Here is a 27216-nt window from a genome sequence, read left to right on the forward strand (position 1 = left end):
AGAGCTGGGTGGTTGGTGGGGAGGGGGCTCCTCCTTGACGGTCTATGGGAAAGTACAGTGTGAAGGAAAGAAGTGCCATGACGAAGGTGCCGTGGGCGTCATACGGTTTTAAAGGATATGGCTCTAGCGGGAAATCGAGTGGGAAGGAAAGGGTTCGGCAGAAAAAGGGAAAGTGCGTCGTGGGGTTGTGTTTTTGTTGTGGGCACCATGTGTTTGAGATAACATGGTGAATTATTCGATTAACCAGAACCCTCTATATGAGTTTGAATTGGGGGTCCAGGCGGTTGGATTTTGGGGAGTCCACTGGACGCTTATTTGGTGTTCGAACATGCCTGGACGTATGAGGAAAAAATGAGCTTCGACCTTAAAGATGACCTTAATCATTTGTTTATTTTATTTACATGCATTGTAGCCCGTAGCAACACACGGTCATTTTACTAGTTTACTTTAAAAAAACGGTTTTTATGAAAAATACAAGAGGTTTAAAAAGTGTGGCAAAGATGCCTATAGCCCTGCCCCTGCTCTAGTCGACGTCTCCACGAAACGTCGAAACCCCAGAAAAGCCCACGGCGGCCGCCAAGTTCACCCGGGAGCTCAGGTATGGCGGCTGCGGCTGCACGGCTGCTGCTCCCCAGGGCGACCAGGGCTGCGGCCTCCTCCTCCTCTCTTCTCCAGCGCCCTCTCCATTCCTTCTCCAGATGCTTCAGAAGCCTCCTCCCGCGGCCGCCGCCCGCCGTCTTCCCGCGGCACCTCTCCGACGCTGCCTTCGACGCGCAGGCGCTGGACAACCGCGTCCCCGCTACCGTCATCACCGGCTTCCTCGGCTCCGGCAAGGTCCACCTCGCTTACTCACCTTTCCCCTTGTAAAGTCAGTCTTACTAGTTGGAGCGGTAGGCCTATAGAAGCCTGTCTAGTCTGAACTCTGAACTCACTGCATACTCTTTTCTGCTCGACCAATGTAAGATCCGAATGTCCACTCATGGCGCAACTGATGTTAATATGAATTCAGATTTGAGAAACTGACGCGCATCAGTAAAACAGTACAGCCGGCGTGGATTTAAACCCACGAATGTGCTCACTGCCATAGTGCCATGATGCTATAATAATCTGTATAGGACTGATGCTTGTTTATTAAGGTTGGCTAATTGTTTTCAATCTCTCTTTCGCAGACAACCCTCCTGAATCACATTCTAACATCACAGCATGGGAAGAGGATTGCTGTCATCGAGAATGAGGTTAACTGAAGATCCCTGTTTCTCGTAGCACTTTGTTATGCGTGACCAACATTGTTCAATATTATGTTTTGCAAGGGGCCGATATTCGCACCAAATTAGCTCCATTTTAACATGACGAGACTCTGATGGTGCTATGTAGAATAAGCCATATTGTCTTTTTTATCTGTAGTTTGGTGAGGTGGATATCGATAGCTCACTTGTGGCTAACCATTCATCCGTCGCTGAAGACATTGTGATGGTGAATAATGGCTGCTTGTGCTGCACTGTCCGAGGGGATCTTGTAAAGATGCTTCTGAAGCTGGTCAAGCAAAAGGGAGACAAATTTGATCATATCGTCATTGAGACAACAGGTAAATCTCATTGGTTAAAAATCTACCAGACTACCAGTATATGGCTATCATTTTTTAGTCTAAAGATGTGTCAAAGTTCTGGTGCCTGACATAGCTAATGTCACTGTCCAGGTCTTGCAAAGCCTGGTCCTGTTATTGAGACCTTTTGTTCTGATGAATTGGTCTCGAAATATGTGAAACTTGATGGTGTTGTTACTTTGGTTGATTGTAAGCATGCCATGCAACATTTGAATGAGGTGAAAGCAAGGTGGGTTGTGAACGAGGCAGTAGAACAAGTTGCTTATGCAGATCGGATTATATTGAACAAGGTATTTAGTCAGTCTATAGAACTACATACAAGGTTCTGTTGCAAAATTTGTTATTTAAGCACGTCTTTTTTCTGCATTTTCTTCTTCAAGAATACAGTATAAAAGTGCTTGCTTTTCTAATGCTCTATAATTGCTATCTATGCAGACTGATTTGGTTGATGACACAGAACTTGAGGTTTTGACCAACAAGATCAAGGTAGGTTGGTACAATGCCTTCAGAAAACAGTTTTTTTTGGTCAAGTGCAAGCTTATTTTGTTAGTTTTATCGTTGCAGCTCATAAATGGGATGGCGCAAATGAAAAAAGCAAAGTTTGGTGATGTTGACATGGATTTTGTGCTAGGAATTGGCGGTTATGACCTTGATAGGTTAGTATCATTATTTTCTTGTGTGTTAAAGAATATTGGGCTGTAATCCTGAGAGTCAGATGTCATATCTTGTTTCCCTAATTGAGATAAAAATATATCTGCAGGATTGAGGCTGCAGTCCAATTGAATGAAAACAAAGAGACAGGGCATTGCCACTTGGGACATGAGCATGGTATAATGTTCAGGCTCCGGTATCCATGCGTTCTGAATCCCACCATATTAGAGACATGCTAACTTTTATATCTAGGGCTTAAGACAGCAGTTAGTGGCTTCCTTTGGATTTTTACCTTTTATCGAAATTCTGATGGAGACATATAAATGCTCAATAACTGAGATGACACATCCAGACTTGCAGTTTGCTCTAAATTTTCTGTATGCATTCATTTTTATTCAACTTTCTCCTTTTCTCAGCCAGTTTGTTAACTTTGCTGACTTGTAGGACGCCATCATGACCATGTCCATGATACAGCTGTTACCAGTGTAAGTATTGTTTCAGAGGGATTACTTGATCTTGATGAGGTAAACGAATGAAGTTAAGATTTGCTTGAAATATGGTTCTTCCTTTTACCACCAAACTTTTCCTCAGCAAATGAGCTAGTTTATCACTAATGTGCAATGTCTTTTGAAGGTTAATGATTGGCTGGAGAGACTGGTTGAGGAGAAAGGCGAAGATCTGTACAGATTAAAGGGTGTTATATCCGTCAACGAGTCAACTGGACGCTTCGTGTTTCAGGTTTGCCAGCCAAACCTTTCCTCGGCAAAGAAACCAGTTTATCATCTTCTGCTATGCTATCCCTTTGCTTGAATGAAGTCGATCCGTGTGATCAGAGCTACGTGTTGTTCTAAGCTTTTGATCATCCTTTTGTTGCCGTATAAAAGCTTTTGTTCCGGTGCCTCTGCAGTCTCGCCCGTTCTAATGTATGCCATCCTGCTGCTAACTCCTACTCGAAATTGCAGGGCGTGCACTCCATGTTGGAAGGTTGCCCAGCGAAGCCGTGGGAGGATGATGAGAAGAGGATCAGCAAGCTCGTGTTTATCGGCAGGAATCTGGACGAAGGCGCGCTAAGGAAGGCCTTCAAAGGTTGCCTGTTGTGATGAACCCTCTGATCATGTGTTTATCTCATTGGGATCGTGGTTGAGGCTGAGAACGACTACACAAGTAAATCGGGCGAAAAGGGCGAGTGCAAGGCCCTATGTTTTTTTTTGGTGTTGATGTTTGCCTCAGAGTTCTCTGAGAAACCGAGTAGTGTATCTTGTACTAGACTAGGCTAGAAGTAGAGAGTCGAATTGTGTGGTATCCATGTCTTGATGAGAACCATAACTGTATGCTGTTGTACTTTTCTTGCGATTTATATAGGTCAAAAAGGAAACCATGGTGAGTTTCCTGTGATGAAACTAGAGAGAGAATTTCATGTGTCAGCTCAGCCGTCTGAAACTCTGAATACGTACATGCCTTTGCCATGTCTTGGATGTCATTCTGTTGGAATTTGGCCGTGTGACCGGCTCTATTTACCTCCAAAATACCGGATATTTTGCCAAAAAAGAAAGGACCCTCTTATCTGGCTGGCGTTCGCTGTGAGGGGGTGACATTTGCAAACGTTTTCATAGCAGTTTTAGGTGTGTATGTGGTGACGGTTCCTTCAGAGCGACATAGTCCTCCTCCCCAAAAATCCCACGTCGCTCCGAGAAAACAGCCACCTCCGGTACAACTAAAACCGCTAGCAAAAACATTTGAAATGCCATGCTCTCCCAACGAACGTCAGCCAAATAAGATTTCTGAAAAAAAAGAACTTCACATGAACTTTGCCGTGCGACAGACTTGTACACCTCTCCGCCAGAAGTAGTCACGCGTTTCTATCCGCCTAACGAACACACCACAAAATCGAAAACCGAGATTTTGCATGAATTTTGCAAGAAAACAATAAAATTCTGTCACGAGATTTGAGAAAGGAAAATCGATTTCGAATTCGAAGCAAACAACCGAATTCCGCGAGACAATTGCTCGTATGGAATCCCACACGGGAGAACGAGTAATACGGCACACGTGGCGTCCGCTGATTTGCGGTGCGCCCCTACGCTACGCGGCTGCCCGTGCCAGTTCCCCCAACGGCTATATCATTTACACCCTTCCATCTTTGCCTCCCCCCATACCACTATTTCCACCCCACGGATCCTCCAAGAACTCCCCGCCCCGCCCCCGCACAGAACCAACTCCGCCGCCAGATCAACCCGCCGCCCTCCCCCGTCCCCGCGAGCCAGCGAATCCGCCGCGCGCTCGCTCGCTCGCTCGCTCGCCCGGGGGGAAACGCCCGCCGCCTCGACCGCGCTCGGAGCTCCGCAGGACCCTCCTCCTCCTCCCGCGCTCAAAGCTCGTTTCTTTTCTTGGTTACTGGTTGCGATCTCGTTTCTTGGTTCTCGTCCGCGCGCTGCTAATCTCGCCGTGTTCCTTCTTTTGGTAGAAAAATTCCTCTCCGCGTTAGGGCGTCCGTTATTGCTTTCCGGTCCGAGTTGATTTGGTTTGTTATATATACTCGTCTGCCTGCGAATCCGTTGCTCGATTTAGGGCTACTTCCGTGCTGATCCCCGGTTCGAATTGCATTGCTAATCTTGCTCGCATCAGTACTACCGCCGTTTCTTGTTTGTTCTGATCCATGGACGCAGGTTCCGACATGATGTCGCCGGAGAAGAGCGGCAGGCGGGGCGCGCGGCCGCCGCTCCGGGAGGCCGGGTTGACGCCCTCCATGCCGCCGCTCCACGAGCCCGGCTCCAGGCCCAGGCCCTACATGCCGTCCCTCTGCTCCACGCCCCGCAACCCTGCCGTCAAGTGCTATGTGAGTCCCCGATCGATCCCGTTTCCCCCTTTCGCCTGTTGTCCTGTGCGTGCGCGCCACTTGTTCGACGGAATGACTGAACGGGTGTGAATCTGCCTGTTTGTTTGTCTGGCAGGGCGACAGGTTCATCCCCGACAGGTCGGCGATGGACATGGACATGGCGCACTACCTGCTGACGGAGCCGAGGAAGGACATGAAGAACGGGGCGACGCCGTCGCCGGCCAAGGAGGCGTACCGGAAGCTGCTGGCCGAGAAGCTGCTCAACAACTGCACCAGGATCCTCGCCTTCCGCAACAAGCCGCCGGAGCCTGACAACAGCATCCTCACGGAGCTCCGTGCCGACGTGGCCTCCGTCCAGGCCAGACCGGCGAAGAAGCGTCGATACATCCCTCAGGTACGGCACGCTTAGTTTGTGGTACTGCTCTCATTGGTGTTGCAGTTGTAGTGGTAATTCGTGGTGATGATTACTGATTTGATGTAAATTGGAAATCTGATGCAGTCCGCAGACAGGACTCTGGATGCGCCAGACCTCGTTGACGATTACTACCTCAACCTGCTGGACTGGGGAAGCGCCAATGTGCTGTCCATTGCACTGGGCAACACGGTGTACCTCTGGGACGCCGCAAGTGGGTCTACGTCCGAGCTTGTTACCGTTGATGAGGATGATGGCCCTGTCACTAGTGTTAGCTGGGCTCCTGATGGCCAGAACATTGCTATTGGCCTCAACTCCTCTGCTGTCCAGATCTGGGATTCCAGCTCAAACCGACTGGTTGGTACTTCTTGGCCTCTCTCTCCTGTTATAATTCTCTGTTAGCAGCATTATTATTTGTGCTTTTTAGTTGCTGATCATGATTCATTCTGCAGCTGAGGACACTGCAAGGTGTGCATGAGTCGAGAGTCGGATCACTGGCATGGAACAAGAGCATCCTGACCGCTGGTGGTATGGACGGCAAGATCGTGAACAATGATGTGAGGATTAGGGACCATGCAGTTCAGACATACCGCGGGCACTCGCAGGAGGTGTGTGGACTCAAGTGGTCCGGATCAGGGCGGCAGCTAGCGAGCGGTGGTAACGACAACCTCCTCCACATATGGGATGTGTCCATGGCATCCTCTACACAATCTGCAGGCCGCACCCAATGGCTACACAGGATGGAAGACCACTCGGCTGCGGTGAAGGCGCTCGCATGGTGCCCATTCCAGAGCAACCTGCTGGCGTCGGGTGGCGGCGCAAATGACCGATGCATCAAGTTCTGGAACACACACACCGGCGCATGCCTCAACTCAGTCGACACCGGGTCACAAGTCTGCGCACTGCTATGGAACAAGAACGACAGAGAGCTTCTGAGCTCACATGGATTCACTCAGAACCAGCTAACGTTGTGGAAGTACCCGTCGATGGCCAAGATGGCCGAGCTCAATGGCCATACTTCCCGTGTCCTCTTCATGGCTCAGGTAATCTTTGCTCGCTCCCTATGCTTTGTAGCTAAATTTGAAACACATACTGTGTGCACCACAGATGGCTTATGGTTATCTTTTGTTGAACCTTTGCAGAGCCCTGATGGTTGCACGGTGGCATCTGCTGCAGCAGACGAGACCCTGCGCTTCTGGAACGTGTTTTCCGAGGCTCCGAAGTCTGCGGTGAAAGAGAAGACTTCACAGAGCAGAATGTTCAACAGCTACAATCACCTACGCTAAGGGAGCAGGTCCCAGCAACTGGTGTAACTCTGAGAAGAAGTAGCAGGCTAGGCGCAAAGAGTAACTGCATCATGAGCTGATTTTACTTAGAAATTCTTTGTGTGTGTTGAAGTATCTGTGGGTACTTCAGTATGCTGGTAACTCTAGTTGTTGTTCTACATTGATCCAGATGAACATCAAGACCAGTTTGATGTATTATATTTACTACTTTGTCAGTGATATATAGTACTCCCTCCGACCCATACTAATTGTCGCAACTCTCTAGTACAACTTTTGTACTAAAGTTGTACTGAAGCTGCAACAATTAATTTGGATCGAAGGGAGTATATATTTTTCTTATGAACAATGCATGGTCTCAAAATCGTGTGTCGCTTGAGAGTATCTGTATTGTTGCCTCAAAACTATTCTTTGTTGCTTTTGATGTTTCCTGTCGACTGTTTTTGCTGTTGACGTGAGGCTGGTCTGGAGGTGCTTCTCTTTTGGTTGCCTTCTTTATGCAACCTGAAGCCACCACACCACTATTTTACCATGTTATTCTTCTTCTCGGGTCATACATGGACCTGCTTCTCTGCAATGGAACCTGTGTGTGTACTCCCACTGAATCCAGACCTAGCAAAATTGGAGCAGGGTTTCACCTTCAGGTTAGATGTGTGTGTCAGCTTCAGATGTTGGAGGACCTGCTGTCTTGTGCCAAGCTGAAGCCAAAGAAATGTGGCAAACCATATGTTTACCCTCTTGTTCTTCTTTCAGTCAAAGAAATGTGCATCTCGTGGTGGGTTGGTTCAGTTTCAGTGGCAGATGGTGTTTGTGCCGATCAGATCACAACCAAACAAGCATTCGCAAAATCAGATTAGCAGCGCCTTAATCCCATGATGAGATTACCAGTGAAATTTACCATTTCTTCTTCAACCAAAAGTAGCACGGTAAAAGATTAGCGGTGCATTGACACAGACCGTGGTACTACTAGTGCGTTTGCAGCTGGTGCCATATCGGCCGTCAGATCTCGCCAGAGTTGACCCTGGCCGTCAAATGGTAGCACACATGGTTCCTCTTCCTGCCTACCGACCGGCCATCACCCACCTCGCCGCCCACTTCCTCTCCCTCCTTCCCCGCACGCGCGCGCCCTCCGCCCGGCAGGCCGTCGACCTCGCCGTCCGTCGCGAGGGTTCGCCGCTCGCCGGGATCGGGGGAGCCGCCGCCGCGCCTCCATCCCATCCAGACACAGCCTCCTAGGCCACTCGCTCGGCTGCCGCTGCCAGCTCAGCGCCTGAGAGCCCAGATCCCCCGGTATATAGAGTCCCCGGCGACCCTTCGCCGCCGCGCCGGCCATGGATTTCATGAAGGCCTTCGATCAGACCGTGCGGGAGATGTAAGTTTTCTCGATCGGGCCACCCACCGGCCACGATCCCGCTAGCCGTTTTACAAGGTTGCGGCCTTTGCTGAATTTGATCCGTGAGAGGAGTGAGATCCTGATCCGTTTTCTGTGCGCGTGCTCTTGCAGCAAGAGGGAGGTCAATCTCAAGGTGCTCAAGGTCCCCGAGCTCGAACAGAAGGTTTGGATCTCGCCCAGATTTTAGCTCTGCTTCTCTGTAAAATCGTTTCCTCTTGCTGGTAGTGGAGCTGTGAATTATCGGATTAGTTCATGTGGTGGAGACTGTAGGATGGAACTTGAATTTTGCCTATGCTTGCTTGTGATACCACTCTTGTCTGTACACTCCACGCTAGTGCTTTAAGGAAACTGATAAATGTTGTAACTTTTTAGGAGCAATAAATAAAATCATGTTCCTTAAAAAAGTCAAACTCTGCGCTGATGGTTTAGTTAAATTATTAAGACCTGAATCAGAGATCAATCGAAATACACTACCGAATGCACTCCTCACACACTGCTTTTGATTTGCCTGTAATCAGGCTGGATTCCTCGATGATTACATTTAGAGCTAGAAGTCCGACGAGGAGTGATAGCTGACAAGACTAGTCCTTTCGATCTCTCATTGTATCATATTTCGTAGTTTATGTCTTCTCCTAAAAGTTTTGCTTTCAAATCAGGTCCTTGACGCGACAAGTGATGAGCCTTGGGGTCCACATGGGTCTGCTCTTTCAGAGCTAGCTCAGGCCACCAAGAAATAGTAAGTTTTAATGTCTTGTTTGTGTTGTGCTATCCCACCTCCCTTTTTATCTGTGCTGAAATGATGCCTATAACTTCTAAAATCTGCAGCTCTGAGTGTCAGATGGTGATGGGTGTCCTCTGGGCCAGGCTGGGTGAGCGAGATGCAAACTGGCGTCATGTGTATAAGGTTATTGCCTCTTATTCCCTAATGACCATCCTTTCAATAGTATATTGGACCAATATTGAGCTTGTTAGGAATCACTTCTACAGTGATTGATCACATTAACCAGTAACCACCAAAGGGAAACGGACCTTTGTATCGTGCAAATTTTTATGAGCAATGCATTCACTAATTAAAATTTGTGGATGCACAGGCACTGACGATTATTGAGTACTTGATAGCGAATGGTTCTGAGCGGGCAGTTGATGACATTCTCGATCATTATTCAAAGATCTCAGTATGTGTTGTCTGTGCTTTTGTTTACAACTCTTTCTAGTTAAGGCTACATCGAGTGATTAAACATTTTCTTGTCGTATCCTTTAAGGTTCTTTCGAGTTTTGAGTTTGTGGAACCTAATGGAAAAGACTCTGGAATAAATGTGAGGAAGAAAGTGGAAACTCTGGTGGGAATCATCAATGATAAGGAGAGAATAAAGGCTGTGAGAGAGAAAGCGGCCAGTAACCGTGACAAGTGGGTTCTGCAAAATTATTAAATGAGATCTTCTAACTTTATTTAGTTGTGTACTTATCTTTGACAGTCTTAAACCGTAACGTATATTTGCTGTGGATGAAGGTACGTTGGGTTATCATCAACCGGGTCATACAGATCAAGCTCAGCCTCTGGAGGTAGCAACTACAGTTCAGGTGAACGCTATGGCAGTTTTGGTGGCACAAGGGAGGCTGATTCGTTCAGTAACAGTTACAGGGACAAAGAACCTGTTAAAACCTCTTCAAGTAGTACTGGCAGGCGCAAATCTGGCAGCAAGATAAGAAAGGACGCGGATCATGATAGAAGGTATTTTAAGGCTGCTTTACTATTTTTACTTAGTTAAATGACTGCTGCTGGTTTTCAAAAACTACAGCCAGTAGTATTTTACTAACAGCCAGTGGGATATGGTGGGTTAATTGTAGGTAGCATTCTTGGTTGCATGATTGGTGAGTTAGGTCCCAACTCACACGGGATGAAGTAGTATCTAATTTGCTATTGAGACAGAGTTAGTTTAAAGCGGCTATTGCCTATTAGAAGAGGTCCTCATGTTGAATCTTGTTAAGTATGGTAAATGCAGCAATATTTTTCAAAGTGAAATGCAGCAGTATCAGTTCGGCTCTAGATTTTTAGCCTCGGGGCTTACCTTTTATTGTTATACATTTCACTCCTTCACTGAAGTTTTGTATCCACGCAGCTCCTCGAAGTCCCCATCTAACACCAAAGGCAATGAGGATGAATTCGATGACTTTGATCCTCGTGGATCTTCCTCAAACGGTAAAATATTATAATGTATTTTCCTGGTTCTGCTACTTCCATGCAAGGAATTTCTTTAGCTGTAGTACTGAATGCATGTTCATGTCTTGTCATGTAAGTCTGTTATAATCTGTAATGTTTTGACAAATAGTTCACTCTTCAGTTTGCATGTACGCTATAACTAGATTACCTTTCATGTAGCACAATTATAATATTCTCTTCTGCCTAATTGTAAATAGAAATTCATAGATGAACGTCAATTCAAGTGCTCAATCAGTTTTTACTAAAAGGGATGACCTGATAGTTTGTTGAGACTGGGAGTGCTATGCTTTTTTTATTTTTGAATGAACTAATTTGTTGGATTTGGAAACTCAAAGAGATGACTATTTCTATCTTGTTCTACAGGTGCAGCTAATACAAAGACTGCTGAGGCGGATCTTCTTGGCCCAAATTTGATGGATGATTTCCTTGGCGAGCCCGCAGCCACTCCAGCAACAGAAAGTGCTGCAGAACCTCCGGTTGATCTGTTTGCTGATGCAGATTTCCAATCGGCAATCCCAGGTGCCGAAACAGCTGCGCATCAGGATGTCCAGGTTTGGTTTTCCTCTCTGTATATCGAAGCTGCTAAATATGTTAGAAGATTATCTGACACAGTGCCAGAAACTGCCAGTATTGTGCTTTGACATTCTTATAAAATCATGTAGTTTCTCAATTTCGTTGATCATGATACAGTGTTGTCATCCAAATGATACTGCAGGAAACTGTTGACCTTTTTTCGGGAAATGCAACCTTTGCTTCAGCATTTCCACCACAGACTGGGTTTATCCCACCACCAACTTCTGGGACATCTTCTAATGCTAATACTTCCGTGTCCAAGAACACAGTACCTGAACCATTTGATCCTTTCGGTGATATTCCTTTAAGCAGTTTTGGGGGATCTGACCCATTTGGTGACTTCAGCACCTCTAGTGCACCACCACCACCTGTACACAGCTCCACTGGAAATATCAGCACGTCAAGTCAGAACCTTGAGGCAGCATCGGACTTTGGTGCCTTTGAATCAAACACCGTGGATACAGCTAAAGACCCCTTCGACTTTTCTTCCACTGGCAATTTTGGCAAAGCAGATGTAGCACCTTTGGCTGCTCCCAAAACTGGTGCCTCTGATTTTGGTGCCTTCGTTGCAAACACTCAAGAAGCAGCTAAAGACCCCTTTGATCTTTCTTCAAGTATTAATGGAAGGGCAGACCAAACACCTTTGGCAGCTCCCAAGCCCAACACCAAGAAAGAAAATTTTCAGGTCAAATCTGGCATATGGGCTGACTCTTTGAGCCGTGGATTGATTGATCTGAACATAACTGGACGTAAGTTCCTCTTCTCATTTCCTCCTCGCCCTGTTGGAAACTTGATTTCAGAAGTGTTGATGTTTCTCTTCACTGCAAATTGCAGCAAAGAAGGTGAACTTAGCCGATGTTGGGGTTGTTGGCGGCCTTAGTGATGGGTTCGACGACAAGGCTCAATCCTCATGGACCGGAGGATCTAGCCAACCCTCATGGAACATGGGTGCCGGAGGATCTGGCCAACCCTCATGGAACATGGGTGCAGGGGGATCTGGCCTAGGAATGTCTGGAATTCCTCCGTCTACGCAAGGCGGTGGCATCGAGAGCTTGGCAAACTACAACAAGTATCAGTTTGGTGGCTTCAAATGAGCTCCATAGGAGAACATTTCTAGCACCTGGTGTTTGTTGCTTTTGCTGGACTGTGCCTTTGGGCGCTTATTATCTTTTTATTGGTTTTGTCACCTCGCTTTTGTTGACGGTCACATTGCTTGTAATTGCTGCAGTATTCAAGTATCGTGGTCTTTGTCCAGTGTTGTCAAGCATGTGTTGTGTTTGTCGGGTTTGCAGATACGCTGCCCTTGTGTCACATCATGATTCGATTCAATCTTATGTTTAATATGTGCACCTTCTGTAAATTGTAGGCCCTTTTGCTTCTGTAATGCTTTGCGGTGCTTGCATTCAATTCCTGGGTTTCTGAAATACTACTTCGGAAACCATCAACATTACATTGAACACTGTTTTGGAACCACCGGAATGTGGTATTCCGTTTTATTCAAAAGCGTCCGAACACTGATGGCATGGCATTCGTGTTATAATTGGACTGATTCTATGTATTCTGACATTCTACCCTTGATTTTCTCAGAAGTTGTCGCGACCGGATTTTCGGAATATAATTTCCAGAAAATGGCCGTTGTGCTCACCAGCCCTAGGATTACTGTTAGCTGATGAGGCACCAACTTGATACAGAAATTCCAAGCAAAAATACAAAATGTGTAGTACAAGACCATTCGGGTCTGAGAGTACAATAATTGGTTTCTAGTGGTCGATGGTGGAAGCGGTTTGTGGTTCACCACGGTCTATGGGACTCCATTTCCCACAGGAACAGCTGACCAGGATAACTCCTATCTTCGCGAGGCTGCTATCTCCATTGCGTAGGTTCCGGGGCTGTCATCGCAATGCTCCTCTCCAAGTAAGCAATCTGGCCAAGACAATAGCCAGGGACAAGCCAGTGAGTACTTTGAATGTACTCGCAAACATTAAGAACACAGGTATAATATAATTGATCAACATACACTGAAATATTCTATGATCACATCGTCAGTCATAAATAAAATCTTGATGCATGCAAGCAGGTTATTTATATGCAACCGGAATATGCAATGACAGAATAGAAATAAAATGCACCGATCGGATGTCTGAAGCGACGTCTCGAAAGGATAGTAAAAGTGAGCATGCCTCAGTCGGGCGTCTTAGCGACACCACATAAGGGGCTTATAAAGTAAATAAAATAACAAGCATGGCACAGTCGGGCGTCTGAGCGACGCCACATAAAGGGCTTATGAGAGAATGAAATAACAAACATGCCTCAGTCGGGTGTCTGAGCGACGCCACATAAAGGGCTTATGAGAAAATGGAATGACAAACATGCCACAGTCGGGCGTCTGAGCGACGCCACATAAAGGGCTTATATGAAAATGAAATAACGAACATGCCACAGTCGGGCGTCTGAGGAACGCCGCATAAAGGGCTTATAATCATAGTGAATATCCAGGAGGTGGTACCGTCCCAGGGATATTCATTATTTCAAACAATGCAAACGGTTAGTCCATAATGATAACAATCATAACCATCATATATCACATGTCATCATCAATATTCGAGTTTAGTGATTTCTCCTCCGAAGACCGACACTAAGACCGACACTTGACCCATCCCAGACTGTAATCCTTAACCATGGACACAGCTATTCGAATAGGTTTAATATCTCTGCAGAGAGTGTACTCTTTACCCACGAGTAACGGATTCCTTTAGTCCATCGGACTAATTCCGTCTACGGTCTTTTAATTGAAACACACCTGACTTGCACACACCAGCTTTTACTCGTGTCTGGAATCACCCATGACACCTGTTAAGCAAAACTCTAAGTGGGGAGGCTACAACCTCGCGTAGCATGGGATCAAATTTCTATCGCGCGCTCTAAGGGGTGCCCCCTCTCGGTCCCAACCGGATACACCCATGCCCCCGGACCAGGTGGCATGCCTACCGGCTACAACCGGTATCTTCCACCATGGCCTCTCTGTACGGTGTGTGCCAAGACAAGGGTTAACAACTTACTGAACCATACCCCACCTACGGTAGGGACCAGTGGCAGTACGAAACAAGTATGGGGGTTACCGGAACAAGACTCGATCTATGGCCGACTCAGGAGGCTTATGAGTTCCCTGCATGACATGTATATCAAATATACACTACTAGGAAAGGGGCTATAGATGGGATTGACACTAATGGCGCACCAGAAAGATGGTGCGCCATTAGTATATACTAATGGCGCACCACAATCTGATGCGCCATTAGAGTTTAAACTACTAATGGCGCACCATGCTACGGGTGCGCCATTAGTATCAAACTTTTTTTTAACTAGTGCGCCTGTCCAAACATACTAATGGCGCATCCGGGCAAAGTGCGCCATTAGTAGTTGTAACTACTAATGGCGCACCAGGCAGCAGGTGCGCCATTAGTATAGAATTTTTTTTTTGAACTAGTGCGCCTATCCAAACATACTAATGGCGCATCCTGCCCAAGTGCGCCATTAGTAGTTGTAACTACTAATGGCGCACCAGGCAGTGGGTGCGCCATTAGTATAGAATTTTTTTTTGAACTAGTGCGCCTATCCAAACATACTAATGGCGCATCCTGCTCAAGTGCGCCATTAGTAGTTGTAACTAGTAATGGCGCACCATGCAAGAGGTGCGCCATTAGTAAGTGGGCAGCAACAAGATATTTGGGACAACCTCTCCTACCCACACACTCACTTTCTCCCCACTTCATTCTCTCCACCTCCTCCTTGTCTCGGGTGCCTCCTCTTTTTCACCTCATTTCCACCATAGATTCATTCAAATTAAGTGGTTAAATTACCTTGTTTTAATAGGTAAGTAAGGGGGGAAGCTATATTTAGGTTGTTCTCCTTACAACAATGTGCACATGCACTTTTTACGGCCTAGCTAGATCTATGTATGTTCGTGGTGTTGCATATGTTTGTGGTGTTGCATATGTGTTTGTGTTTGGAGGTGTACCGGTATTTGATATGCGATAGTTGCCAATTTTTTGCCGGAATGTTGATTCATTTCCGTTTCGGCGAGAATTTTGGCATTAAGCATTTTTTTTGGTCCTATTTTTAGGGAAAGTCATGCCAAATTTTTGTTTGGTTCTAAAATATAGTTTTGCTCTACTCCGCAGGCGACCATGGTCCGCACGATGACCGAAGGCATCGTGAATAGGTTTTTGAGGTCCGCGAAGGCCGAGATGCTTCAAAAGAACGAGACGGAGATAAGATGTCCGTGTCGAAGATGCAAGCTGAAGAGCCTTATTGCGGACCCGGATTCCGGGCAGGTGCGGGACCACCTGCTGTTGCGTGGTTTCATGGATGGCTATCGGTGGCAAGGTGATGAAGATGACTACGAAGTCGTCCATGCGGGCCGGGCAAGAAATGAGGAAGGGCAGCAAGACAACCACCGCGGCTCGGGCGGGCGAGAAGACGAAGAATCCCCAGGAGATGATCACGACTGTGATGCTGTACACAGTCATCATGTAGAAGATGCAGGACATGATGATGAGGAAGATGCCGGAGCAGGCGACGGGCATGATCATGAAGATGATGATGCCGGCTGAGCAGACGACGCTGGAACATCGATGGGCTGGGTGCAGGACCCTCATATTCAAGAGCTGCTTCTCAAGCAGACGGATAACGCAAGAGCTGCCGCCCGAGAGAAAGCCAAGATGGATCAACTTGAGTTAGACGCGGTTACTCCATTGTATGAAGGATGCAGGCCCGAGGATACCCGCCTGAAAGTAACGCTCATGGCCCTGGAGATGAAGGTAAAACACAAAATGACCGACGCATGCTTCGACGAGAACATGTCATTCTGGCACGAACGTCTTCCCAAGGGGAACAAGTGCCCGACCAGTTTGGAGGAGGCGAAGAAAATCGTGTGTCCTCTGGATTTACCGCACGTGAAATACCATGTGTGCATGAACAATTGCATCATTTATCGGGACGAGCACGCGGAGTCTACAATATGTCCGGTGTGCGGTGTCACTCGATACAAGAAGAGGAAGAAAGCTCCTCGAAAAGTGGTGTGGTACTTTCCGATTACTCCTCGTCTGCAGCGGTATTTCGCGGATCCTAAGGTAGCAAAGCTCCTGCGTTGGCACGCGGATAGGGAGGAGAAGAAGCAAGAAGATGACGCAAATGATCCGGAGATAGATAAAAAGACAAGATGCTGAGTCACCCTAAGGATGCGAGCCAGTGGCAAGCATTGAACTTCGAATACCCAGAATTTGGGAACGATCCAAGGAACATCGTGCTGGGCGCGAGCACCGATGGAGTCAATCCGTTTGGCAGCCAGAGAAGCACACATAGCACCTGGCCTGTGTTTGTGTGGATGTACAACCTTCCCCCCTGGTTGTGCATGAAGAGGAAGTACATTCACATGAGTATGCTAATTGAAGGGCCGAAACAACCAGGGAACGACATCAATCTGTATCTGGGGCTGCTGAAAGAGGAGCTTGACACGCTGTGGAAAACGCCAGCCAATACGTGGGACGCCGCAGAGAAAGAATATTTCCCTATGAGAGTCGCACTGCTCACGACGGTGCACGACTATCTCGGTTACGGATATCTTGCGGGGCAGGTAGTCCACGGATTTTCTGGATGCGTAAGGTGCATGGATGACACAACGTATCGCCAGCTAGATAGAGATCCCGGGTCTTCGAAAACCGTGTTCATGGGACATCGAAGGTGGCTTCGCGACGATGACCCGTGGAGAAAACGCAAGGATCTGTTCGATGGTGAAACCGAACCCCGAAAACGCCCGTGTACGAGGAGCGGCGAGGAAATAGACAAGCTGTTGAAAAATTGGAAAGACTGCCCACTGCCGGGAAAGAAGCAAAAGGCGCCAGAGCCGGGAAAGAAGCGAAAGGCGCCAGAGCCGCTGCTGAAGGTATGGAAAACGAGGTCTGTTTTCTGGGACTTGCCGTACTAGAAGATCCACCGTGTGCCTCACAGCCTTGATGTCATGCATATCACGAAGAACGTGTGCGAGAGTCTGCTTGATACCCTGCTCAACATGCCAGAGAGGACCAAAGATGGGTCGAAAGCAAGGGCAGACTTGAAATCAATGGGCATCAGGCAGGAGCTTCACGCTATATATGATGATGATGATGATGATGATGATGATGATGATGATGATGATGATGATGAGGCGAAGCAGGACACAGAAAGTCGTCGCAAAGGCAAAAAGGCCAAGAAGACCGGAAATGACTACCCTCCCGCGTGCTTCACTCTAAGTCAGGAGGAGATCGAGCAGTTTTTCACCTGCCTCCTAGGAGTAAAACTTCCTTACGGTTACGCGGGGAAGATAAGCAGATACCTAGACCCAGCGAAGCAGAAGTTCAGCGGGATGAAGTCTCACGACTGTCACGTGCTGATGACGCAGATACTTCCAATTGCAATCCGTGGGATCATGGACGCGCACGTCCGTGAAACGCTATTTGGCCTATGCAACTTCTTCGATGTCATCTCTCGGAAGTCGATTGGCGTGAGGCAACTCAGAAGGCTACAGAAAGAGATCGTGGTGATACTATGCGAGCTTGAGATGTACTTCCCGCCCACATTCTTCGACGTTATGGTGCATCTGCTGGTCCATATAGTGGAGGATATCATCCAACTCGGGCCGACGTTCCTGCACAGCATGATGCCGTTCGAAAGGATGAATGGTGTCATCAAAGGATACGTTCGCAACATGTCACGTCCAGAAGGAAGCATAGCCAGGGGCTTTCTGACCGAAGAGTGCATCTCCTACTGCACGAATTATCTAGGCATCGAGAACCCCGTTGGTCTGCCCGTCAACAGGCACCTCGGCAGGCTCGCTGGATGGGGTCACCGTGAGGGTCGCTGCGAAATGCATGTCGACTTCGAGGGTCGACTCGCCGACTTTGAAAGAGCAAACCTAGTCGCGCTACAACACATAGACGTGGTCGATCCTTGGGTGGTAGAGCACAAAACCTTTATTAAAAAGACGTACAATGACCGAGGCCAACAGAGGACGGACGGAGATACACTCAAAGAGCACAACTCATGTTTCACGCGTTGGTTCAAGCATAAGCTTCTGTCGTACCCTTTACATGAGGATTCTTCCGCGGAAGAACAACTCATATTCGCCTTGTCACAGGGCGCCGAGCACAACCTGATGACCTATGAGGCGTACGATATCAACGGCTACACATTCTACACCGAGGCCAAGGACATGAAGAGCGATGGTTATCAGAACTCCGGGGTAACGATGGAATCCTACACCGGTAACGACAAGGACAGATACTACGGAAGGATCGAGGAGATCTGGGAGCTGAGCTACGCTGGAGAGAAGGTCCCGATGTTCCGTGTCAGATGGGCCAAGAACGTCATAAAAGAAGACCGGTATTTCACCACCATGGTTATACCCGAAGCCAAATCCAAGACCGCGGGCGCAAACGTCACCGCGAAAAATAAGCCATGGGTACTGGCTTCCCAAGTGGACTAATGCTTCTTCATTACCGACCCGCCAAAGCCCAGTCGTGTTGTCGTGAGGAGAGGCAAAAGGAAGATCATCGGAATGGATGGAGTAGCCAATGAGCAAGACTTCGACAAGTACGGCGGCATTGGTGTCTCCGACGCCGGCACGGGAGCTTAATGCACCCGGGTGTACGCCGGCCGGCACCTCTTCAGCAAGCGGCCGCTCCGTCAACTGCACGCCCGCCGTTGGCGGTGCCTCGACATTAGCCGAGCTCGACGCCATCATCACGGTAACTAATTAAGCCTCTCTCGGCCGAGGACTTCATCTCCTTGCCTTTGACTGGGCATCCCTGACGCCCTACATGTTTTCGCAGGGCGCCGCCGACGTTCCGTGCACTCTCCTCCACTTCGTGAACAACGAGTTGGTCGATGCCGCCAAGGGCAAAATCGTTCAACCGGGCAACCCCTTGTTCCACGGTACCCATATGCCACCCAACTTGTTTAGGGTTCAACTGGTTCGGGTGCTGCCAGGCTGCGACGACTTGTTACCTCCGATTCGACCCGTCGGGGCCGACGATGATGACGTGATGACCCTCAGCGCCTGCCTGAGCTGGCCCCTGCTTTGGCCGAAGAGCCAGATTCGTTTGGGGGCGGGGGACACCACCCCAAAGACAACACCGCCAGTCGTGCCGGCGCCAAGTCGGCCCCATGGCAAGACCGCCGTAACGGTGCCGGACATCCCTATGCCACTGGATCCAAACATGCATATGGCACAGGATCAGAACGACGACGACGACGACGATGATACATTTGGCAACGTCGATCAGTACTTTGCCGAGCATGGGTACGATGGCGACTTCATGGGGCCTCCTTCTCAAGAACCAAACCCAACAAAACACGTGTGCGATCTAGCTCGTACCGCGGAGAAGCCAAGTTGCAACAGGCGCCGTCTGGCGTTCAGCTCTCAGGAGACGCCTCCAGCTGCCGACTTCACCGAGCCTCAGATAGGCGAGGTGCGAAATATTATCAGCCCCAACACACTCAAGAAGGCGGTCTGTGAGCAGAACTCGGTCCCATTACAGGAGAAGAAGAAGGCACGCAAAAGAAAGACTAAGAAGGGTGCGAGCCAGCCGGCACCGAGTACGATCCGTGCTCAGGACGGGCCACCTTCACCGCAGGATATCTCGAGGAGGGTGCATGTGGCGGGTAGGGCGATGCTACCACCAAATATGCTCAATGCTGCAACCGGTGCTATGCGGAGTCTGCACGACAGTGTTCTTTCTTTGGAGAAGCGGTGTCTCAGAGAGAAGGATGTGGCATACCCGGTTTTCGTGGCCAAGGTGCCAGAGGGCAAGGGCTTTGTGGATGGCGACATCGGGGGTACGATCGTCCTGCGGTTTGATGACATCTTTGCTATGTTTAACCTTCATCCGCTGCACTACACCTTCGTTCGGCTATTTTCGCTGAGTATGGAGATGCGGATCATTCGCGACAAGACCCCGGACATCGTGATAGTCGACCCCTTCTACATGCGTGCCAAGATCTTGGGCAGCGCTGGGGACCGGCAAGTCGCGAGTTCTTACCTCGAAGGCGTCATTCTGGCAAACCAAGATAAGGATAACTTCCTCGTGCCTTACTTTCCTGAGTAAGTCCTCCCCTCAACCGGCCCGTAACATATGAATTCTTACTTTTCGATCGTTTTTCTTTTAACATTCCGTGTTTTCTGCAGTGACACACGTTGCACGCTCATCCTCCTAAGCCCCAAATATTCCATGGCCACGTATTTCGACCCGGACCGTCAGTCGAACGTAGACTACACAAATGTCAAGAAGGTTCTTGATGATGTTCTCCCCGGCTACGCCCAATCTGGAGGCACCTTCACCAGGCCTATTCGTAAGTACGGCAAGCACGTGTTCTCCCACAATACGACGTTCTGCTGCGTCAAGCAGCCGCCTGGCGGTCAGAAGGGTGCCTACTACGCCATCCATCACATGCGGGCGATCGTACGGGACCATCATCAACTTCTGCTATCGAGTAAACTCCAAGATTGGGCCGCGAGCGTGTCGGCAATCCAGGACGCGGACCTCCGACAAGAATTCTTTCGCATCCAGTCGGAGTTTGCGGAAATCATCCATCAAGATGTCCTTCGTACCTCGGGGCAGTTCTACCTCAGAAATCAACCGTCCAACAGTGACATCGACACAATGCTACAAATGCAGGATGACAACGCCCGTTCTTTCATGACTCCCACGATAGACGGCGGCTTCATCCACGCTCCGGTCCCTTGAGTCGAGTTGTCTAGTTCTGAAACATCGATTGGCTCATGTTGTAATTAAATTTTAATGAACTTGTAGTATGTCTCTTTGGTTTCGAGAGTCGTTCAACTTAGATGTAATCGATGCTATTAATGTCTTGCTTTTCTCTTCCGATCGTTCTGTTGCATAATTATATATTGCTTATGTATTGTCTGTGAATTGGTACTAACGTTTCGTTTGGCTAGTGCATAGCGATGCCGACGTATGTCGTGTACAAGGGTAAGGTTCCCGGAGTCTACGATGACTGGGAGGAGTGTCGGAGACAGGTTCACCGATTCAGCGGTAACAGTTACAAAGGGTACACCACTAGGGCCGAGGCCGAATCTAGATACGCCCGCTATCTAGCGGGAGAGGGGAGGGAGCGTTGGAGGAACCGGATGAAGACGAGTTTCATCGTGATGATGCTCATCGTGATGACCGCAGCTCTCTTCTATGTGATGGTAGTTTAGATGATCGATATCGACTTGTATGCGAAGACAAACTCGCTACTCGCGGTCTCGAGACTTGTAATATAATGTTCTATCTTTGTTCGGTCTTTTTAATTCGGAGACTAATATGATGAATTGTATTCGGAGACTAATATGATGAATTGTATTCAAAGACTAATCTTCTATTGTATTTGATGAATCTATTGTTGATGTGTGCTGTCTATATTTTGTCAAATTATACATTTTGTAACCTGTGCAAAAAACAGAAAATAAAAAAAACAAAAAAAAACCTAATATTCATACTAATGGCGCATCACACGACAGTGCGCCATTAGTATGACAGTGCATACTAATGGCGCATCACCGGGTGGTGCGCCATTAGTATGCTGCGATTACTAATGGCGCATCCAGAGGTGGTGCGCCATTAGTATGCCAAAGCACCTGGGTATACATGCCCCCTGGGAGGCATACTAATGGCGCACCCTCGCATATACTAATGGCGCACCAGGTGGTGCGCCATTAGTATACCAGATACTAATGGCGCACCAGGTGGTGCGCCATTAGTAAAAATTACTAATGGCGTGCTATCAATGGCGCACCAGTGATGCGCCATTAATGGCCATATTAGGTGCGCCATTAGTAGTGGTATTTCTAGTAGTGATATTTCAACCGACGAAATCACCACCCATTATACCTTACTATGCCATACCGGACATGACCGTCCCGACGGGGACCGGCGACAAGCTCACTCCTACCCAAGGCAGAGGCTTTCCCGGATTCCTTTCCGGCATGCATGCAAGGCACATGAGGATGATTACCATCACAAGTATATACATTCCCAACAGCAAGGAAAATCACTAATATGCATTCATGCAAATGATCGTATCACCACATAAAATAACGAGTTCTCCGAAATGAGGTGGTGTTATAAACGTGTCAACTGACACACCAGAAATATTATGCCAGGGTTCAGAATGCTTGCCTTCATGGTGTGGAAAGGCAGGGTGCACTCCAAATCTTTTGAAAGCTTTCTTCTCTTCAAAAATCCTATTTTCAAAAATATGCAAATAACACATATTTCAAAAACAGTACAAACAAGTTGTTTGGAAAATTTTCAAATAGATCTTAAAATAAAGTAGACAGAATTTGAGAGATGTAGGAAAAAGAATCAATTCATTTGGAGTTATATTTAAAAAGTTATAGACAGTCAAAGCTCTGGTCAAAATCTGTTTTTAAAAGAAAATCCAGAAAAGAAAACAGTTCGAATGGAATTACGCTTTTGCATAGAGGAGACGTACTTGAGCCTTTACGCCTCCACTTATCCAGTGTGGGCGGCGCGTGAGTCACTGACAGTGGGCCCGGGGGACCCACTGGTCAGTTTTGACTAGTCGACCTCCCTCTTCCTCTGCCCCGAGAGGAGGTGGGACTCCGGCGATGCTCGCCGGCGAATGGCGGCATCGTTCGGGAAACGGAGGTCACCCGCGGGCTCAGGGGATCGAGACGGTCACTCCGGTAGTCGTTACGGTCTCGGGGGTGGACGGAGCTGCCGGCGGCGAGCTTCGCGGCGGACGGTGGCCGTCGGGCAAAGTGATTTTTCTCCCGCGGTGAGTCCCGATCAAAATCGAGCAGGGGGAATGGTTCACGGGAGGAAGAGGGAGTTCTTGGTGAAGAGAACGGAAAGGGGGAGGCCCTGGTGGTGCCGGAATGAACGAGGCAGTGGCGGCGGCCGTGGTTGCCGGAGATGGGGAAGGAGACCTCCCCGGGTCGATTGGCTGCCAATGGGGGTCCTAGGGAGATGGCTTGGGACTGCCTGCGTGCGGAGACGAGCTCGGGGCTCCTTAAATAGGCGATCGGGGTCGGTTCCGACGGTGGCCGCGGATAAGGTCGCCGACGACCGCCATTCTGTAGCTAGGGCGTCGTGGCGGCGACGAGCGCTAGTGGACACGCTTGTGGATGAGCTCGCGCTGTTCCAGGGGGTAGGTGGCGAGCGGGAGAGGCTCGGGCGGCGCCGACATGAGCAGGGGCTGTCGGGCGGCCGTGGTGGCTAGCTCCTGGCTTGCCGGGGACGTGGCGAGGGGCAGCTTGGTGTGATGCGGTGAGAAGGGGAGTGCGTGGCGCGGCTCTGCAGTGGGTAAAACCAGGGGCACGACGCGTTGGCTCGGGCGCGGCACGTGCAAAACGCGTGCTCTGCTCGCGCCCAGAGCACGCACGGAACGTGCTCGACGAAATGCCAATGCATGCCACAGGGCTTGGGTGAGGCTGGCACTTAGCAGACCTAGGTTAGGAGTAACTGGGAGTCTAGTGGACATGTTAGTTTGATCATAGGTGCAAGTTCACAGTGCAATGACGAAATTCATGTCAAAGCTGTTCATGCACTTAAGGTGTTTGACAAAATGCCACAGGCACCTAGGCATTTCTAGGAGGGCCAAAATCTCCAGATGGTGGTCTCATTGGATGCATAAGAAAGTGGTGAGGTTAGTTTGTGAAAAGCACAAACTTGTTAGTGCAAGTTTTGCAAAACTACAATTCTGGACAGGAGATAAATGGCATTATTCCATGAACCAAAAATATTCAAATGGGTGCATGCTCCTAGACTTAGGGGTCTTGTAGGGTTGACTACAAGTAGGAGAAGGAACAAGGTCACTGGAGCAAAAATAAATAGGGTTGTAGTAGAAATCACAAGGCTGGACCAAAATGAAAATAAGGTTGATTCACTCAAATTTTTCAAATAACATCACTGGGTTTTTGCATAAAGTTGAATCATATGCTACTACCAACATCCCATAATTTTGGTGGAGGCCAGAAAGAAATATTTAAATGGGTTGCAGTGCAAAATTGCACTCTGGACCAGAGAAGAAAAATTGATGCAGAGCTCAAAATATTACATGAATAAAAGATATTTTTGCATAAAAGTGATTTAAAAACATCACATGACATCTCCAAATTTTGGTTGTAACTTTAAGTGAATTTATCAAATGGTTGTAGTTCAAATATGGCCATATAACCTTGGAAAACCATTTCTCAGGAAAATAAAAAAAATCAAGTAAATTAATTATGTAATTAGTTCTACTAATAAAAGAAGAGTTTTTCTTGAGAGGTTAAACAAGTCCAAAAACATATTTGAAAAGTTTTCACTTTGGGGAAAAACTCCATAAATCAAGGGAGGAAAAGGTTCAAAAATAAAAAGGGAGCCCAGAAAATAAAAGTTTTAATTTCCTGGCAAAATTTTAATTAATAAAACAAGGTCAAAAATTTGGGGTGTCACAGAAGTTTATAAGCGTCAACAGGGACAAGACAACAACATTAACGTTTGATTTTGTGTGTTGTGTGAAAGACAGCTGACAACACTGAATTCATATTTTGGGTTCTCTGTTTCGCGGGATAGGAATATGGTAGCATTGTGATGCAAATTATTTGGCTGCATTGCAGGAGAAATATGTACAAGTTTACTGAAAACTAGGCGCATTGCATAGTTGTCGTGGAAATAAGAAAAAGAATATGTGAGGTTAAACACACATGAATTATTTTCTTTGAAATTGCAGGTAGCAAGAAGGAAAAGTCATACGGTAGCAACCCTACAAACCAGAAGGAAATATTAGCAAGAAATCCTTGAAATTCCTATGAAATTCTTTTGAACCATATATGCCCTTACAAGTACTTAAATTATTAGTTGTGTGATTTTGTATCTATGTACAAGGAGTATTATAAAGAAATCGATGGTCAATGCTTATCTTAGAAAACATGCATCAAACAGACTGCTACAACACTTCTTAGGCTTCAGGAGAACAATGCATGAGCAACTAAGCAAGCATGCATGTATCATTTCAGTTCATTTATGATTTCCAAGATATCTGGAAGCATCTACCAGGTACTAGTAAATGGAAGGAAATGCAGGACTCCTGTTTTGCATAACCCAACACAACGTCTATGCCACCATGCTCACTACTTGCTATGTGGTTTCAGTTTGGAGGTGTGGTGGTCCTAGGTAGGTGCGTGCTCTCGATATCCTCTACTATTGCCCCAACCAAATGCAAGGGTTTTCTCATATGTAGTCCCCCAAAAGAGCTACACTATGAAGTTGAATTGGTAAAATGTATCATCAGGGAGCTACTTCACCGAGGGAGGGGCACACACAACAATAAAAATCCGAGGCTCACACCCCGCTTTATATATAAAACAAAACACACAACAACAAAAAATCACTCAATTACCCATGTGCTCATTACAACAGTATTGAATTGCATGAAAGCGTCCATCACATGGTTGTTACACCACAAAATGTCCCTATTTAAGTGTGAGAAGAAAGATGGAGCAAGAATTCATAAAGTATCTGTCATGTGTCGACCAAGGAGTAGAGCTTAATTAGTCATTGCTATATTCATTTCAGCCTACCACATATACAATATATGCAAGTTTTGCACTTAATTGGAGTGCCTTTTCAATGTTGTTGAAACCCATCTACATCCTAGGACTGGGAACCATCAGAATTTACAACCGTGCGGGCTTGGATTTCTATTGGTAGTAATATCATTAAGATGGTCAGGCGGAGATGGACTCTCAAGAATTTTCCATCATACTACATTTTATTGAGTAGGCACAACTTAAGAACCGGATTGATACCTGAATACTATCAAGGCAATGGTGCAGTCTTCTTGCCACTCTCTGTGTCTTGGAGCAAGTTGGGACGCATCTTTGAATTACACTAGAGCCAGAGATCGTTGGGATGTAGACTTCCAACTATTGTGTTTGGAGCACAAGAATGCAATATCTTGTTTTATGCAAAATTACTAGTACATTATTGCATTCCAAACACCATATTGTCATAACTAAACTAATTCAAGTGTATTATGGCATTCTACCCTTGGTTTTCTCTTTGAATTTGGGAACATCAACAAAGACAAGACTGCAATTTCTTTTTAATTCCAAGGTTAATGCTTGATTTTGTGTGCCGTGTAAAGAAACCTAATACCTCCGACTTCCTATTTAGGGCCTCTTTGTTTCTTATAGTTATAAAATGTGGGATTTCTTTGCAGGGATGAAAATGTGAGAATTGAACGAATTCTAGTGTGTTCAGGCATTCTACCCTTGATTTTCTCTCCAAATACCATAATGTCATCGCATTCACGTGATAATTGAACTAATTCTAGTCTGCTGGCCTTTATTTTCTGCCAGAAATTTGTGAGCGTCAATAGGGATAAGACAGTAATTCGCTTTTTATGTGTCCTAAGTTGTGTAACAGAAAACTGATGCAGCTGAATTCATATTTAGGGTCTCTATGTTTCTTAGGATAGGAGTACATATATTAGAATTGAGATGTAAATTATTTGCTTGCATAGGAAAAAAATTGAATTCTCCTCAAAGCCTATGCATGTCATAACTGGTATTGAAACAAAGAAAAAATTCCGTGAGGTTTAAGACTCGATGGAATTATTTTTCGTTGGAATTACAAGTAGAGTACATCATAAAAATCATACAGTATGAACCCTACAAGCCAGAGGAAAGATTCTTAAGGAATGGAATCCTTAAAATTCCTATGAAATTCATTTGAACCATAAAGGCCCTTACAAGTAGTTTCTTTATAGTTTGCGATTTTGTATATATGTACATAGTATGAGTATTATAAAAGAAATTTATAGTCCATGTTGATCTGTAGAAAACATGCACGTCTTACATTATCCAACGGACCGCTACAAAATTTCTCAGGCTTTTGGGGAAGTCTCTAAAACGTAACAGTGTGTTGTATAAGCAAGACCCTAAAAAACAATGTATAAGCAAACATATAGCATGCCAATTCATTTGGAATTTTTAGGTGATCCCTGGAAGCATCCTACCAAGAACTATGTTGGAAACGAATATTTTGGCAATGCAAGTCGATGTATTGATCGGTGCATAGCGCACGTATATATGGAGTACAAGGTGGGCCACAACCTCAACTATACAATGACTAGGAGGTGGGCCGGACTATACAATATACATGCACAAACCATATATTCAACCCCCCTCCCCC

The 27216-nt window shown here is 47.0% G+C and overlaps 3 protein-coding genes across 3 annotated transcripts; all 3 read left to right on the forward strand.

Annotated features, from left to right (window-relative positions):
• Nucleotides 1-529: 529 nt before the first annotated feature.
• Nucleotides 530-3699, forward strand: LOC119356330 (P-loop guanosine triphosphatase YjiA-like). Its single transcript, XM_037623276.1, has 10 exons — nt 530-834; nt 1170-1235; nt 1405-1585; nt 1697-1893; nt 2039-2089; nt 2168-2259; nt 2364-2431; nt 2699-2778; nt 2888-2992; nt 3217-3699. The coding sequence occupies exons 1-10, from the start codon at nt 601-603 to the stop codon at nt 3352-3354; spliced, it is 1212 nt and encodes a 403-aa protein (XP_037479173.1). The 5' UTR covers nt 530-600; the 3' UTR covers nt 3355-3699.
• A 718-nt stretch (nt 3700-4417) lies between these two features.
• On the forward strand, nt 4418-6998 carry LOC119356329 (cell division cycle 20.2, cofactor of APC complex-like). Its single transcript, XM_037623275.1, has 5 exons — nt 4418-5090; nt 5206-5484; nt 5590-5859; nt 5955-6545; nt 6645-6998. Exons 1-5 carry the CDS (start codon nt 4911-4913, stop codon nt 6786-6788), a joined length of 1464 nt encoding a protein of 487 aa, XP_037479172.1. The 5' UTR covers nt 4418-4910; the 3' UTR covers nt 6789-6998.
• An 861-nt stretch (nt 6999-7859) lies between these two features.
• LOC119356331 (clathrin interactor EPSIN 1) lies at nt 7860-12332 on the forward strand. The gene is made up of 11 exons (XM_037623277.1): nt 7860-8157; nt 8290-8341; nt 8835-8914; nt 9004-9082; nt 9270-9353; nt 9441-9586; nt 9689-9910; nt 10299-10378; nt 10763-10950; nt 11115-11721; nt 11807-12332. The coding sequence occupies exons 1-11, from the start codon at nt 8117-8119 to the stop codon at nt 12064-12066; spliced, it is 1839 nt and encodes a 612-aa protein (XP_037479174.1). The 5' UTR covers nt 7860-8116; the 3' UTR covers nt 12067-12332.
• Nucleotides 12333-27216: the final 14884 nt, after the last annotated feature.

This window comes from Triticum dicoccoides, chromosome 2A (assembly GCF_002162155.2).
Source record: "Triticum dicoccoides isolate Atlit2015 ecotype Zavitan chromosome 2A, WEW_v2.0, whole genome shotgun sequence".
Taxonomy (NCBI): domain Eukaryota; kingdom Viridiplantae; phylum Streptophyta; class Magnoliopsida; order Poales; family Poaceae; genus Triticum; species Triticum dicoccoides.